At 39.6% G+C, this 13,326-nt stretch overlaps 1 protein-coding gene across 3 annotated transcripts in view; it reads left to right on the forward strand.

Moving 5' to 3' along the window:
* LOC103187631 (EH domain-containing protein 3) overlaps positions 1–11,446 on the forward strand; it is a 34,511-nt gene extending 23,065 nt beyond the window's left edge. For all 3 annotated transcript variants that reach the window (XM_007907213.2, XM_007907211.2, XM_007907212.2), the window contains exons 6-7: positions 6,252–6,416; positions 6,910–11,446. In XM_007907213.2, coding sequence (XP_007905404.1) covers positions 6,252–6,416; positions 6,910–7,437 — 693 coding nt within the window. In that variant the 3' untranslated portion in view covers positions 7,438–11,446. The remainder of the gene's footprint in view (positions 1–6,251; positions 6,417–6,909) is intronic.
* Positions 11,447–13,326: the final 1,880 nt, after the last annotated feature.

Here is a 13,326-nt window from a genome sequence, read left to right on the forward strand (position 1 = left end):
TGAATTTACAACTATTTATAATCTTGTTACAACAACGGAAGTAATATCGTAATCATTGTTAACAGTAACCGTCATAATTTTAAATTAACTTGCCTTTTAGTACTTGGAGACATTTCAACATGAACACGCCACTTTTTTTTAAAAAAGAAAACAATTTAGTAACAGTTGTGCAATTTGGGGGATTTTTGTCAAATTTGGTAAAAATCCAAAAAATCGCAAAATGATTTGGTGCTAAATTATGTTCTGTTTAAAAGAAGTTAAGTGTTTTCCACTGAAAACCACATAAAGTGGCAACCTATTTTTAGACTTGCAGTAAATTCTTGATAACTCAACCCTGGTTTAACTTGTCATCATCACTCAAGTCACCGTGCTGTCAATAACCCGGCCACTTGCCTGCAAAATATTAAGGGACTCTGCTTAAGACGTAACTTGTTGGATTCTAGAAATTCTTGCAAGTACTTACTGGATAGCTCGTCCTGTCACAAAGGCCTCCCACCCTTCCTGTGACTGTGTGGGTTCTCAGCAGAGGTTGCTCATATCCTTCACAGAGGCTTCTGGTCTACCGGAGGTCTGAGCTATGGCCTCCTGCCCCACCTCTCCCTGTGACATAGTGCCTGCACCAGTTATACCACCCCCTATGCCCAGAAGGACGCATGCTAATCTCGATTGTAACTTGTGTTTTTATATATAGGTTTGTGAATTTGCCATCATATGACTACAATGATTAGCTGCCACCTCAAATGATTTGAGAAAGCACGTGTTACTTTTCTCAACTATTAGTTATCTTGTGAACAGGCATAAGCCCAATTAAATGCCGGAGGCCTAAAATTTCTCATGGTGAGACTGAACAATTTGGGAAGAGTTCCTGAGCGTGGAAGTGGCTGAGGCTGAAATCTCACCTATGCATGGTGGAGTCGGCAAGGGGTATGAAGCATGGCATAAGGGAATCCGTTCCTCTTGCTGCTAAGTGTAATGTTCCAACATTAAAGGGCACTGTCAATTGTAAGGATTACTGTTCTAGTCGCTGTAACCTAAGCAGCTACCGAGATAACAGTGACCATTCAGTGAAGAAGAGACTAAGCTAATCCTTGGAGTTAAGAGATGTGAGCTGTGAAGGTTGACTAGATAGGGTCTTCAGCCTCAAAAGACATTTGAGGTAGGAACTTTAATTATCAGGGTCGTTGCTTTGCTCCTTCCTATCACTCCCTTCACAAGCCCCTCGAATCAGGTTTCTGTGCTCCACACAGCATGGAAACTGCTCTGGTCAAGGTGACAAATGACATCCTGTCCATCTGTGACCAGGGCTCCCTCTGCCTCCTCAACGTCTATGCTGCGTTCGATACTATTGACCACTCCATCTTCCTCCACCGTCTCTCCTCTCACCTCAACCTTCAAGGTTCTGTCTTGAATCTGTCACATTGTCACCAATTTATCTCCGCTAACAGTTTCTCTTCCAGGCCCCCGCACAGCCTTGTGCGGTGTTCCTTGGGGCTCTTTGTCCTCTTCTCTTCAATCTCTTGGTGACATTATCCATAGACATGGGGTAACTTCCACATGTACGCTGATGACATCTAACTCTCTGCCTCCACCCTCAATGCCAAGACGACTGGTGCCCTGACAGACTGCCTGTCAGACATCAAGTGCTGGATGGGAGCCAACTTTCTACAGCTGAATGTCAGCAAGACTGAGGCCTCCCGATTGACTCGCTCCAGCGCCTCCGCACCTCAGGCACTGGCAGCATCGGCATCCACAGACGCACACTCCACCTCACCAAGCCAGTCAGGAATCTGGGTGTCTTGTTCGACCCTCAACTGTCCTTTCTTCCCCCATTTCCGTGCCATGACCTGCTCTGCCTTCCCCCATCTCCGCAACATTGCCCGACTCCGCCACTGCCTCACCCCTCAGGCCGCCAAAATCCTCATCCACACATTCGTCACCTCAAGGCTCGACTATGGAAATTCTCTCCTTATTGGCTTCCCCAACTCTTCCCTCCACAAGATCATCCAGAACTCTGCAGCTTGTGTCCTCTCCCTCACTAGGCTCTGTGACCCCATCACCCCCACCCTCGTCTGGCTCCACTGGCTCCCTATTCCTCAGAGGATAGAGTTCAAAATCCTCCTCACTTTCAAGCCCCTCCGCAGCCTTGCCCCCTCTTACCTCTGACCTGCCCTACCATCAGCGGCCGGTCTTTCAGTCTCTCTGCCCCCACCCTTTGGAACTCTATCCCACAATCCCTTTGCCTTAATCCCTCCTATTCGACCATGCCTTCGGCCGCCCTCCTATCTCTCTTCCCTGCCTCATCCCAACCCTGCCCCCCACGCTTGAGTCCTGATCCCTGACTGTTCAGTGTCGTGGGATGTCCTCCCGATGTGAAAAGCACTATATCAAATGCAAGGATTATTATTATTATGAGGGGATTTGATAGGTTAGAAAGGGAAACTGTTTCCACTGGTGGGTGTGTCGGTGACTCGAGGTCACAGATTTAAAATAGTCTCTAAAAGAGACTAAAAAGGCGCTTTACAAATGTAATTTTTGTTATATATATAAATATATTCAAACAAAGCAGTGCGATAAAGGGAACAATTTCTTGTGTAGGATAGATGTCAGGTAGTGCTCTTTACAAAGAACATTATGGGAAGATATTAAGATCATTACTGAAAGGATAAAATCAAATGGTCTTCAGCATCTGAACCTCTCGATATTCTAACAAAGATGCAAAGTGTTAATGCATTGTGCATTACCTTCCCTGTTCTGCCCATGTTGCCAAAATGAATGTTGATGTCTTGAGTGGAAAAATTCCTCTTGCTGCTAAGTGTAATGCTTTTGACTACGTATAAGCACATAATTTGGAAGTCTCATGATGAATATTGTCAATCACCACACTTAGCTACATGAGAAATTTCACCCTGAGGTTCCAAGACTTATTTGAAGATGGCCTGCTTAAAATGTTTACAGGAATTTCTAGTGAATCATTGGGCATTGAGCCATTTCCAGGAGTTTCAGTTCTGTTGCCAGTGCATGCAGTGGCTTGCTGTTAAATTGCTCTTGGAATAATCTTTTGAAGCTTTCAAGTGGCAGGTTGCAGAAACTTGTTTTCTTTGAATTTTAGTAAAATGGAACAATGGGAATATTAAAAACCTGTTTTTCAGCAGATGGCTGCTGTTTCCAATTCCCTCAAGGCAACGATGAGGAATTTTATTCATGTACCTGACCTTTCCACACAATAGATTGTTGTATCAGCGACTGTTAGTTTCTCATCCTAGCTCATCCCTCTAGTAGTGTGGGTCAGCTTGGGTGCTCTATTTGACTCTCAGGCCTGGGCAGCTCCTTCAATCTACACTAGAACTGTACACAATATGATTGATCTGGCCTGACCAGATCAGTCCAAGCATCACTTACTGGAATCTGAATTCAACTGATTTGGGAATGTGGTGCAGCACCCATTCATTGTTGCTATAATTTATTGTCATGTCACGCAGTGACACAAGTCAACAAACATCTAAATCACTGAATTTGTCAGAATTCCTATTCTATCCATGAAGTACATGTGACAATTTTTAATCTTGTATCAGGTACCCCACTTTCTAATGTTTTTAGGTTTCATTTGTTTAAAGAACAAAATGCAAATTATGCTTTTTAAATCAATAAAAGCACCACTTTATGAAAAACTGAATTGTTTTCTTAAAATTTACTCCCAAGTCTCCAGAATAACAGATGTAAAATGAGTTGGGACTATAATAATAATAATGATGCTTGCATTTGATATAGCGCTTTTCATGTCTTCTTTATGTCCCAAAGCGCTTCACAGAATATACTGTAAAGTGAATTGACTATAACAAATGGTTTGGGATCTTCAAAATATTAAAATTATTCCATTTAGTTTTTCTTTTAAGTAGTTTTACACAATGGTCGTTACCCTTTACGGCATATTATTTCAACCAATTTGAGACTTCTTCCTGTCATTGTCTCACTCTCTATAAACTCACTTATGTTGCAAAGTATTTTTATTAAAATTTTGGGAAGGCCAGTTACACAAGAGAAATTCATAGAATCGTACAGCACAAAAAAGAGCCCATTCGGCCCATTGAGTCTGTGCCGCCTCTTTGAAAAGAGCAATGTAATGTGAATCCCACTCCCCAGCCCTTTCCCCATAACCTGCAAACCCGTCCTCCTCAAATACCCGTCCACCGCGTTTTTAAAAGTAGTTATCGAATCGGTCTCGACCACCCTTTCAGGCAATGCATTCCAGATTCAAACAATTCGCTGCGTGAAGAAATTTCTTCTCACCTCCCCTCTGCTTCTTTTAGAGACTATTTTAAATCTGTGACCTCGAGTCACCGACACACCCACCAGTGGAAACAGTTTTTCCCTTTCTAACCTATTAAATCCCCTCATAATAATAATAATAATCATCCTTGCATTTGATATAGTGCTTTTCACGTCGGGAGGACGTCCGAAAGCGCTTCACAGAACACACTGTAAAGTGAATTGACTGTATATTTGTGGGCGAACGCGGCAGCCAATTGCGCACACAATGTCCCACAAACAGTCGTAGATTGAAAATGACCAATTTATTATTGTTTTTGGTTTTGGAGGGATTATTATTAGGTGTGTGGAGTAAGGAAACTTGCCCATGGTTTCGCCCTGTGCCTGGAATTGAACTCGGGTCTCTTGCTTGCAAAGCGAGTGCTCTAACCACTGAGCTACAGGACTCCACATGATTTTGAAGACCTCTATTAGGTCTCCTCGTAACCTTTTCTGCTCCAATGAGAATAATCCTCGCCTCTCTAGCCTTTCCTCATAATCAAGGTCCCTCATTCCTGGTACCATCCTCTGCACCCTTTCCAGTGCCTTAACATCCTTCCTATAGTGTGGTGCCCAGAACTGGGCGCAGTATTCTAACTGAGGCCTAACCAGTGTTTTATATAGGTTAATCATAACCTCCTGACTCTTGTACTCTATGCCCCTGTTTATAAAGCCTAGTATCCCATATGCCCTTTTTACAGCCTTATCTACCTGTCCTGCCACCTTCAAGAATTCATTTACCTGCACCCCCAGGTCTCTCTGTTCTTTTGCCCCCCATAAGATTGTATTACCGGCCTATATTGCCTCCCCTCATTCTTTCTTCCAAAATGCATTAACTCGCATTTCTCCACATTGAAACTCATCTGCCATGTGTCGTCCATTTTACCATTCTCTCTATGTCTTCCTGCAGTTGGCTGCTATCCTTCTCACTGTTTACTACCCGACCTAACTTTGTGTCGTCCGCAAACTTGGAAATGGTACTTGCTATACCCAAGTCCAGATCATTTATGTATATTAAGAAGAGCAGTGGTCCTAATACCGATCCCTGGGGGGCACCACTGTACATTTCCCTGCAGTCAGAAAAGCAGCCGTTCACCACAACTCTCTGCTTTCTGTCTCCCAGCCAGTTCTGGATCCATACTGCCACTGTCCCTTTTATACCATGGGCTTCTATCTTTCTTACGAGTCTTTTATGTGGCACTTTGTCAAATGCCTTTTGAAAGTCCATATAAACTACATCAACTACACTACCTTTATCCACCCTCCGTTACCTCATCGAAAATTTCTATTAGATTTGTTAGACAAGATTTGCCTTTAACAAATCCATGTTGGATTGTCCCTAATTAACCCATATTCTTTCTAAGTGAAGATTTATTCTGTCCCGGATTATAGTCTCCAGGAGTTTCCCACTACTGATGTTAGGCTGACTGGCCTGTAGTTCCCAGGTTTGTCCTTCTGTGCCTTTTTGTACAGGGGAGTCACATTGGCCACTCTCCAGTCCTCTGGCACCACTCCTATGTCCAACGAAGATTGAAAAATTGTAGTCAAAGCCTCCGCTATTTGTACCTGTGCCTCCCATAGTACCCTCCGGACTGGGCGACTTATCTACCTTCAGCCCAGTCAACCTTTTCAGTACTTCCTCTCTGTTTATACTTATCCTATCCATTTCCTCTACCCTCTCCTCCAATACTGCGGCATTTGGTGCATCCACTTCTTTTGAGAAACCTTATTGCTTTTCACCCAGTGATATCACCAGATGGTCCCAGTTTTGGTACAATATGGCTTCAATATAAAGTTTCTATTTTACTATGGTAATGTACCCAAAACTCCAGCAACAAAATGCGAAAGTGGGAAAAGTTTTGTCATCAAACTGAAGAATATAAAGTTATTCATGAACAATTTGGATTCTTGTTTCAGTTGCTATTAACATTATTTTCTTTCTCCAGGTCCATGCCTATATTATCAGTGCATTAAGAAAAGAGATGCCAGCTGTATTTGGTAAAGACAATAAAAAGAAAGAATTGATCAACAGTCTTGGGGAGATTTATGTCAGGATTGAACGGGAGCATCAAATCTCCCCAGGAGACTTTCCTAACATTAAAAAAATGCAGGCAAGTTTACATGAACTGTTTTCATGTTCTTGAATTTGTAAGTTGTTTAATAGTATTATTGCTGATGCTGTGGTATCCAAATGTATTTCTCTGCCCTTGTTTCCTACTTGTTAAACCAGCCCTGAAATATCTGTGGAGCTTAGTGTTTAGAACACTAGGCTCACAAGCAAGAGGAGTTAGGTTTGATGCCTGGGCAGGGTGAAACGTTAGGCAAGTTTCCTTTCTCCACATGGCTCTGTTTGCCTAACAGTAAGTAGGAATCTGGTTGTTAGTCAATTGGAGGATCGCTTTTCTGGGGGTAATAATCCCTTTTTTAAAATAATTTGGTCACTCAATCCACAACTGTTTGTGGGACACTATTGTGCTGCCATGTTTTGCCCACAAAATATACAGTCAATTCATTTTACACTATTCTGTGAAGCGCTTTGAGATGTCTCGTGCTAAGGTACTTTATCAAATTATTATTAATGAGGTGTACTTTATATTGTTACAGGATCAATTGCAAGCTCAAGATTTTGCCAAGTTTCAGCCACTAAAGGGTAAACTTCTGGAGTCTGTAGACGACATGTTAACTAATGACATTGCTCATCTTATGGTCCTCGTACGTCAGGAGGAAGTTTCAAGGCCAAATCAGATTGTGAAGGGAGGAGCCTTTGAAGGCACAATGAATGGCCCATTTGGACATGGTTATGGCGAAGGAGCTGGTGAGGGCATTGATGATGTAGAGTGGGTTGTAATCCGCGATAAACCAAGTTACGATGAGATTTTTTACACCCTTTCACCTGTCAATGGCAAAGTCACTGGTGCAAATGCGAAGAGGGAGATGGTGAAGTCAAAGCTGCCAAACACTGTTCTTGGAAAGATTTGGAAGCTGGCAGACATTGACAAGGATGGGATGTTGGATGATGAAGAGTTTGCATTAGCTAATCACCTAATTAAGGTCAAGCTGGAAGGCCATGAACTGCCAAGTGATCTTCCACACCACCTGATTCCACCATCAAAGAGGAAGCAGGTTCAATAAAATCAAATGGTGAAATTTCACTGTCTGAACATACAGTAGAGCATTGGGTTGAAAATATTTGGGTGGGAAGACTGGGAGAATAGAAGTGGAACAAAGTATTTAAAGTATTAATCTAGGCAGATAAAATACAAGTTCTAGGTTTTTAAGTGTATTCATTCTTTCAAAGTTTTAAAAAAAGTCATTGCCAATAATGAATACAGTATTACCAACATTATCTGGTAGCAATAAATTGAATGTTCAAGCAGGAAGGCAGAATCTCACCCTTTTGAGCGGTGGAGGGAATATTGTCTATTCAGCTACACTTTACCCAAAATCAATCTAGTGGGTTTTACATATCACTAAATTTATTTTCTGTTGTTTGTCAAACATTGCTATTTTAACAGTGTTGGACAAAATAGTGTTGAAATGGGTCATTCCTTGAAACTTGAATTGTTTTGCTTTCTTTCAGCATCATTCAGATGGATTATACTCGACCTTGTTTGATATAGCCAGGAAAAATGTTTAACCTTGTTCCATTATGTACCAAATATATAATCTGCTAATGCCATTCATTGCTAGACTTTTGTGTTCTGCAGCTTCTGAACAATGACTTTGAACATGGTTTCAGTGTCTTCTGTTCAAGGGATCATGGGCTTACAGAAGGTTGAGGTGATTAAATAGTGGTGAGAATATCAACAGTGTGAAAGTTTGGAATGATGGAGGAATGCAGCAAATGTAAAACTTCCAAACAGTGTATAGACCTTTCCATGTCGTTACTAATCTGCAAGAGATAATTGTGTATGTGTGAGTATGTGTAAATTTGATATTACAAAAAAAGCTGAACCAAATTCCCTATGCTATGAAGCATTCAATGACAGATGGTGTATTGTATGTATTGAACATGGTGCCTATTCAGTGCGAAAAACACTTGTACATTGTAATTTCATGCATTCCTGAGGTAAGGTGATTAGTAAATATTCTCTGGTTTGGTACACTGGCTTGTCTTCTAGATTCTATCCTGTAAAACACTTGACTATTTCCCACATTTCACTTTTGTGCATGTCTCGTCTGTCGTCCTTCCACGAGTAAGGAAAATATTGTAAATAGCCCTTAAAAAAACATTTAGTGCACTTTTCCCCTCACTGGTTGTGCAAAAAGCATACTGCATATTTGTGGGATGAATATTTTGTATCTGTAATGTGAATTCCTTGTAACTAAATTTCCTAATGAGCTTTCATAAGTTTTGTAGCCGAAAGCAGCCCAAAGGAGTATTCAAATGAGATGCTGAAAGGATCTGCAGAATCGATCCTTATGGATATCAAAACTGTTGCAAATTGTTTGTTGATGAACAGTGAGAAGCTTCCACAAGTCCTCTTCCATACGAATTTCAGCAATAGTATAAATCCACTGTCTAGCTCCTTGCATCTTGACCCAGGCCAAATAGACTGAAATTCTCATTATTTTCTACAAAACCTATTTTCAGCAGCAGTAGTGCTTGGTATTAATAGACCATACATTTACCCATTTAGGCTGGAGGTACAATTCATCCAATACTTGATTTGTCCATTATCTTTTCAGGATCAGGAAGCTTGGTCCCTGAAAAACTATAGGAAACATTGGGTAACATCTGAATTTTCTTCCCCAAATATTAGAATTTTTCAACATACAGTAATATCAATTACCTATATACATTTTCCCATATCCTTACAATATAACTACTTCTGGATTGCACACTTCAACTAGATACTAGTAGGACAAATGTTGCATATGCCTGATATTAATGTTTGGGGATATTGCCAATTACTCAGGTAGTTTTTGAATTTCCTCAAATTTTATCATGTTTTATTTTCCACAAAAAGTTTCAAGTGAAGTAACTCCTACTTAAAGTAATGAGACCTTGTGTTTTGACAATGAGACTAAATTGGCCTAAATCAGTTACATAGACAAATTTGGAAGTCTCAGTTCATAAAATATTTCAGAAAATTGTTGATTCGTCAGAATTGTTTTTTTTGCAAATTTAAATTAATCTCAAATTCAAGATCAGATTACTAGCAATTGAACTTGATTTTATTCTCAGTACTGCAGTATTGTCTGTGGAGGGGAGGTCACGTGGGAAGGAAGAAATGTTCCTGAAATTTATGTAAATAGAATTCTAACTTTCTAAGCAGATACATATGAGAATTTAGAGAAAGAGGATTGTTGCAGTGGTTTAGATGAGTGGGATTGAATTCATTATTGGGAGAACTAGGTGAGGTAAATTATTTTATTTCCATTCCATGTGTTCATGTATTATTAAATGTCAAGTGCTTGTGCAGCAGTTGTTGCAGTGTACGAATTAAACACAAGATTAGGTTAGCGAGAAAGAAATGCCATGACGAGCTCTTTAAGGGTTGATGTTCACTGTGACTGTTCAATGAAAGGATCTACCTTTCAGGGGAGTACACTTGCATTTTTCCTGGTACAATTTGGGATTTTATATACCAGCACTTTTAGCTAAATTAATATTTATAAACTTCTTTTGCTGTTCTTTGAAGTTTAGTAGTAATGGAAATCCCTGAAAAAAAAATTTCTTTCTCAAACACATGTCTAATGCAATTCAAATTTGTATACTGATAGTGCGTTTAACTCTGAAGGTTGAGGGTTAAGAGTATTATCAATTCCAATGAAAACAGAACACTAATGATTCGCTTATTATGGAGTAAAGGGCACCCCTGGCTTTCCAGCCAAGCTTCTCCCAATCCCCCCACCCAGCATTCTTGCACAAGATCCCAGTGGAAATGAGGCTGTCCTAGTTGCTTCAATTCAATAAATATCTCTGCCTCACTGGGCTTCAAATTACTTCAAATAAGTAATAAAGTATTAGTCTAACTGAGTGCACCACCTTTTGATGCGACATGTCTGCTACTGTAGTCCATATGACTTTTTTTTATAATTCACTATTTCAAGTCATTACATTTTATTAAACTTTGGTGCCATGTCATCATTGAACAGTAAAATCTACTGAACTATTTTCTGCTAAACTTCAGGAAAACCAATATGGAATTTTCTGTGGCTTTGAATTGGAAATATCTTGTTCACTGTGTGCTGGGTTCTTTGTCCTTTGATGTGTGCAATTTTTTTTTAAACATTCCACATTTATAATTCTATATACATCTCATAAAGTCATGTATCCGAGTTTTGTGAAGGTTGTTATTCCATCCAATAGTAATCAGCGCATGCTTATTTTAATGAGCTAATTGTAACTTTAAAACTCGCCTTGTAGAAGATTTGAGTCTTAATACAATATAGTGCAAATGAGCGATTTTCATGATTTATCTGTCTGTCTTTAAATCATTAATGGGCCTGATCAGTTGCCACAAGTGTGACAGATATGGCAAGTATTTGTGAATTTGCATCTTAATTCTTTATATAGAATAATGCAATCCAGATCAAATATCTGAGCTAGTAACTGAGTGTTAGTATCTCAAATCACTCTGTTGAACGTACATTTCCTCAGTCACTTTTTAGGATTAAAGTAGGGTTGAATTCTTGATTTCACTGTATTTGCACTATTAAACATTTACTCCATTATTGTAATGTTTTGCAAAATGGTAATGAGCAATGTGCTCCCTGAATGTACCAAATCATAATAGGATGCTGCAGTGTAAAGTTTGGAAAAATCTTTAAAAAAAACTAATCCCAGTAGCTCAATGGTTGTTTTGCATTTGGATATGTAAATTTTGAAAATGCCTTTAATATAGTATTAAGCCATTATGGTTGCATTTGATGGTTGGAAAATGGTTTTGTTTCAGTAGTAATGTCACTGTTTGACCAAAGTACTTTAAATTATATTAATACTGTAATTTTGAAATTTGAGTTATCAAATGATAATTATGGTTTCATGTATTAGCAAACTAATTTTAATAATAATCCTTGCATTTTCATCACTTACCAGTTATAGCACTATTACACATTAGTGTTAGATTTTATTAACAGATGTGTATAGAAAGCTTTGTAGTTTCTGTGAACTCCAATAAAAAATATTATGCCATTTTTGAGTGTTTTTTAATTCACTAATTCATACTTCCCACTAATAAGGCCAATCGTAGAACACACAGCAGTGATTATAAGTGCAAATTCAATTTATATACTATTATTATATTGTGTTGGGGACCTGAAGTAGGCCGGTGTCCACTGGGTGGAGGGAGCGGACAGGCTGATATGGGTTTATGAGGTCGGAGAGGTAGGGTGGGAGCAAGATCGTGAAGAGCTTTGTAGGTAAGAACGAGGGTTTTGTACTCTATTCTCTGCGGAATGGGGATTGAAGCCGGGCAAGAACAGGATTGATAGGTTCCCCGAATCTGGTGTGAGAGAGGACATGAGCTGCAAAGTTCTGAACGATCTGCAGCTCGTGGAGGGAAGAGTTGGGAAGTCCAGTGAGCAGGCAGTTGTCGTACTCAAGCCAGCAATGTGGATCAGGCTCTCAGCAGCTTGCTGTGAGGTAGTGGCGGAAGCAGAGCTTGATATGGGGGTGTTTGTGGGTCCCTTCATTTTGTTGAAAAGGATATAGTAAATATATCAGGGTGAAATTGTCCCATTTTGCACCAACCATTTAGTATGCTGAGGGGTAGAATATTGCCTCTTGAATCTGAGTTTCAATCTGGATCAACAGCAAATGTGATTTGTATAAAACATACTAAGGGAGTATACATTTTCAGTCTTGTACCCTTTGGATATAAGTTCACAGCACAAAATTGTTCCTAATTCAAACATGCATGATCTTAGTGGGTAGAATATCTACGGGAAATGATAATTTTACTAATCAGAGTCTGAAAGGAACAATAAGTTGTAAATCCAAAGAGAAAAAATGTTCCATTCCCCAGAACTGTTTATTGACGTTTTAAGTGTGTGTGTGTGTGTATATACATGGATATGTATACACACACAGAGATGTATATGCAGCTGTTGAAATGCTCCTCTTCTGTCCCCATTCTTAATTTGCTGAAAAAGCAGTGTGTGCTGTTGACCAATGTCCCTTCTCAAAAGAAACTGGACCCTGTGTTCATAAAACATTATCAAAACCAACATTGCAAATGTACATCTATTTGGGGGGTTTCAGAAAGGACATCTTGTACATTCCTTGCTGTTAAATTGTTCAAAGCAAACTCCTTAAGGGGAGTGAGTTAGTCATGCCCATTAGAGCAGTAGCTTCTCAACCAAACCATTTAAAGGCTTGCATGAATGAGTGCTGCCACCGACTCAGTTTTTGGTTTTGTAGCTAAGTCCTATGGCAAGATGTTCCATCAGTTTTGAAGAAGAAAACTGATCCTGGCTAGACTCACTAGCAATGTATAAACAATAGTGTAGATTTTTAGTTTTATCCAGTGCCATTCACCACAGCAACATATACATAATGGAGATGTCACACTAACCAAAATATTGTCATGTCATCTTTATGTGAAAGGTGATATATATAAGTGTCAATTTGTTGTATAGAGTTCCATTCTACTGTAACATTTCCCATTCATCCTCCAGTGCATTCCTGATGTGTCCTGCTGACATTCCCAACCACATAAAATGTGTTGTTTGCAAATGGTCACCACACAACAATTTGTTCGCTGCTACATTTAAACTGGAGACAACAGCAGATTGATGTAAAATATTTTAAAGTGTTTTGTTTCGATTCAAACAGTGAGTCAATTAAATGGGAAAAACTATAAAATGTATAAAAGCCTGATCTTGTTCATACCTAAAAGACACTCAGTGCTTCAAAGGACCAAAGGATAATGATCAGATCCGGAAGCCTTACAAATTTCATTTTCCCTCACACAGTCCTGACAGATCAGGGATTGAACCTGCAGCATTTGTGGACAGCACCACCAACAACAACTTGCACTTATATAGTGCCCTCCACGCATGGTAGCGTCTCAG

Source organism: Callorhinchus milii, unplaced genomic scaffold (assembly GCF_018977255.1).
Source record: "Callorhinchus milii isolate IMCB2004 unplaced genomic scaffold, IMCB_Cmil_1.0 Scaffold3, whole genome shotgun sequence".
Classification (NCBI taxonomy): domain Eukaryota; kingdom Metazoa; phylum Chordata; class Chondrichthyes; order Chimaeriformes; family Callorhinchidae; genus Callorhinchus; species Callorhinchus milii.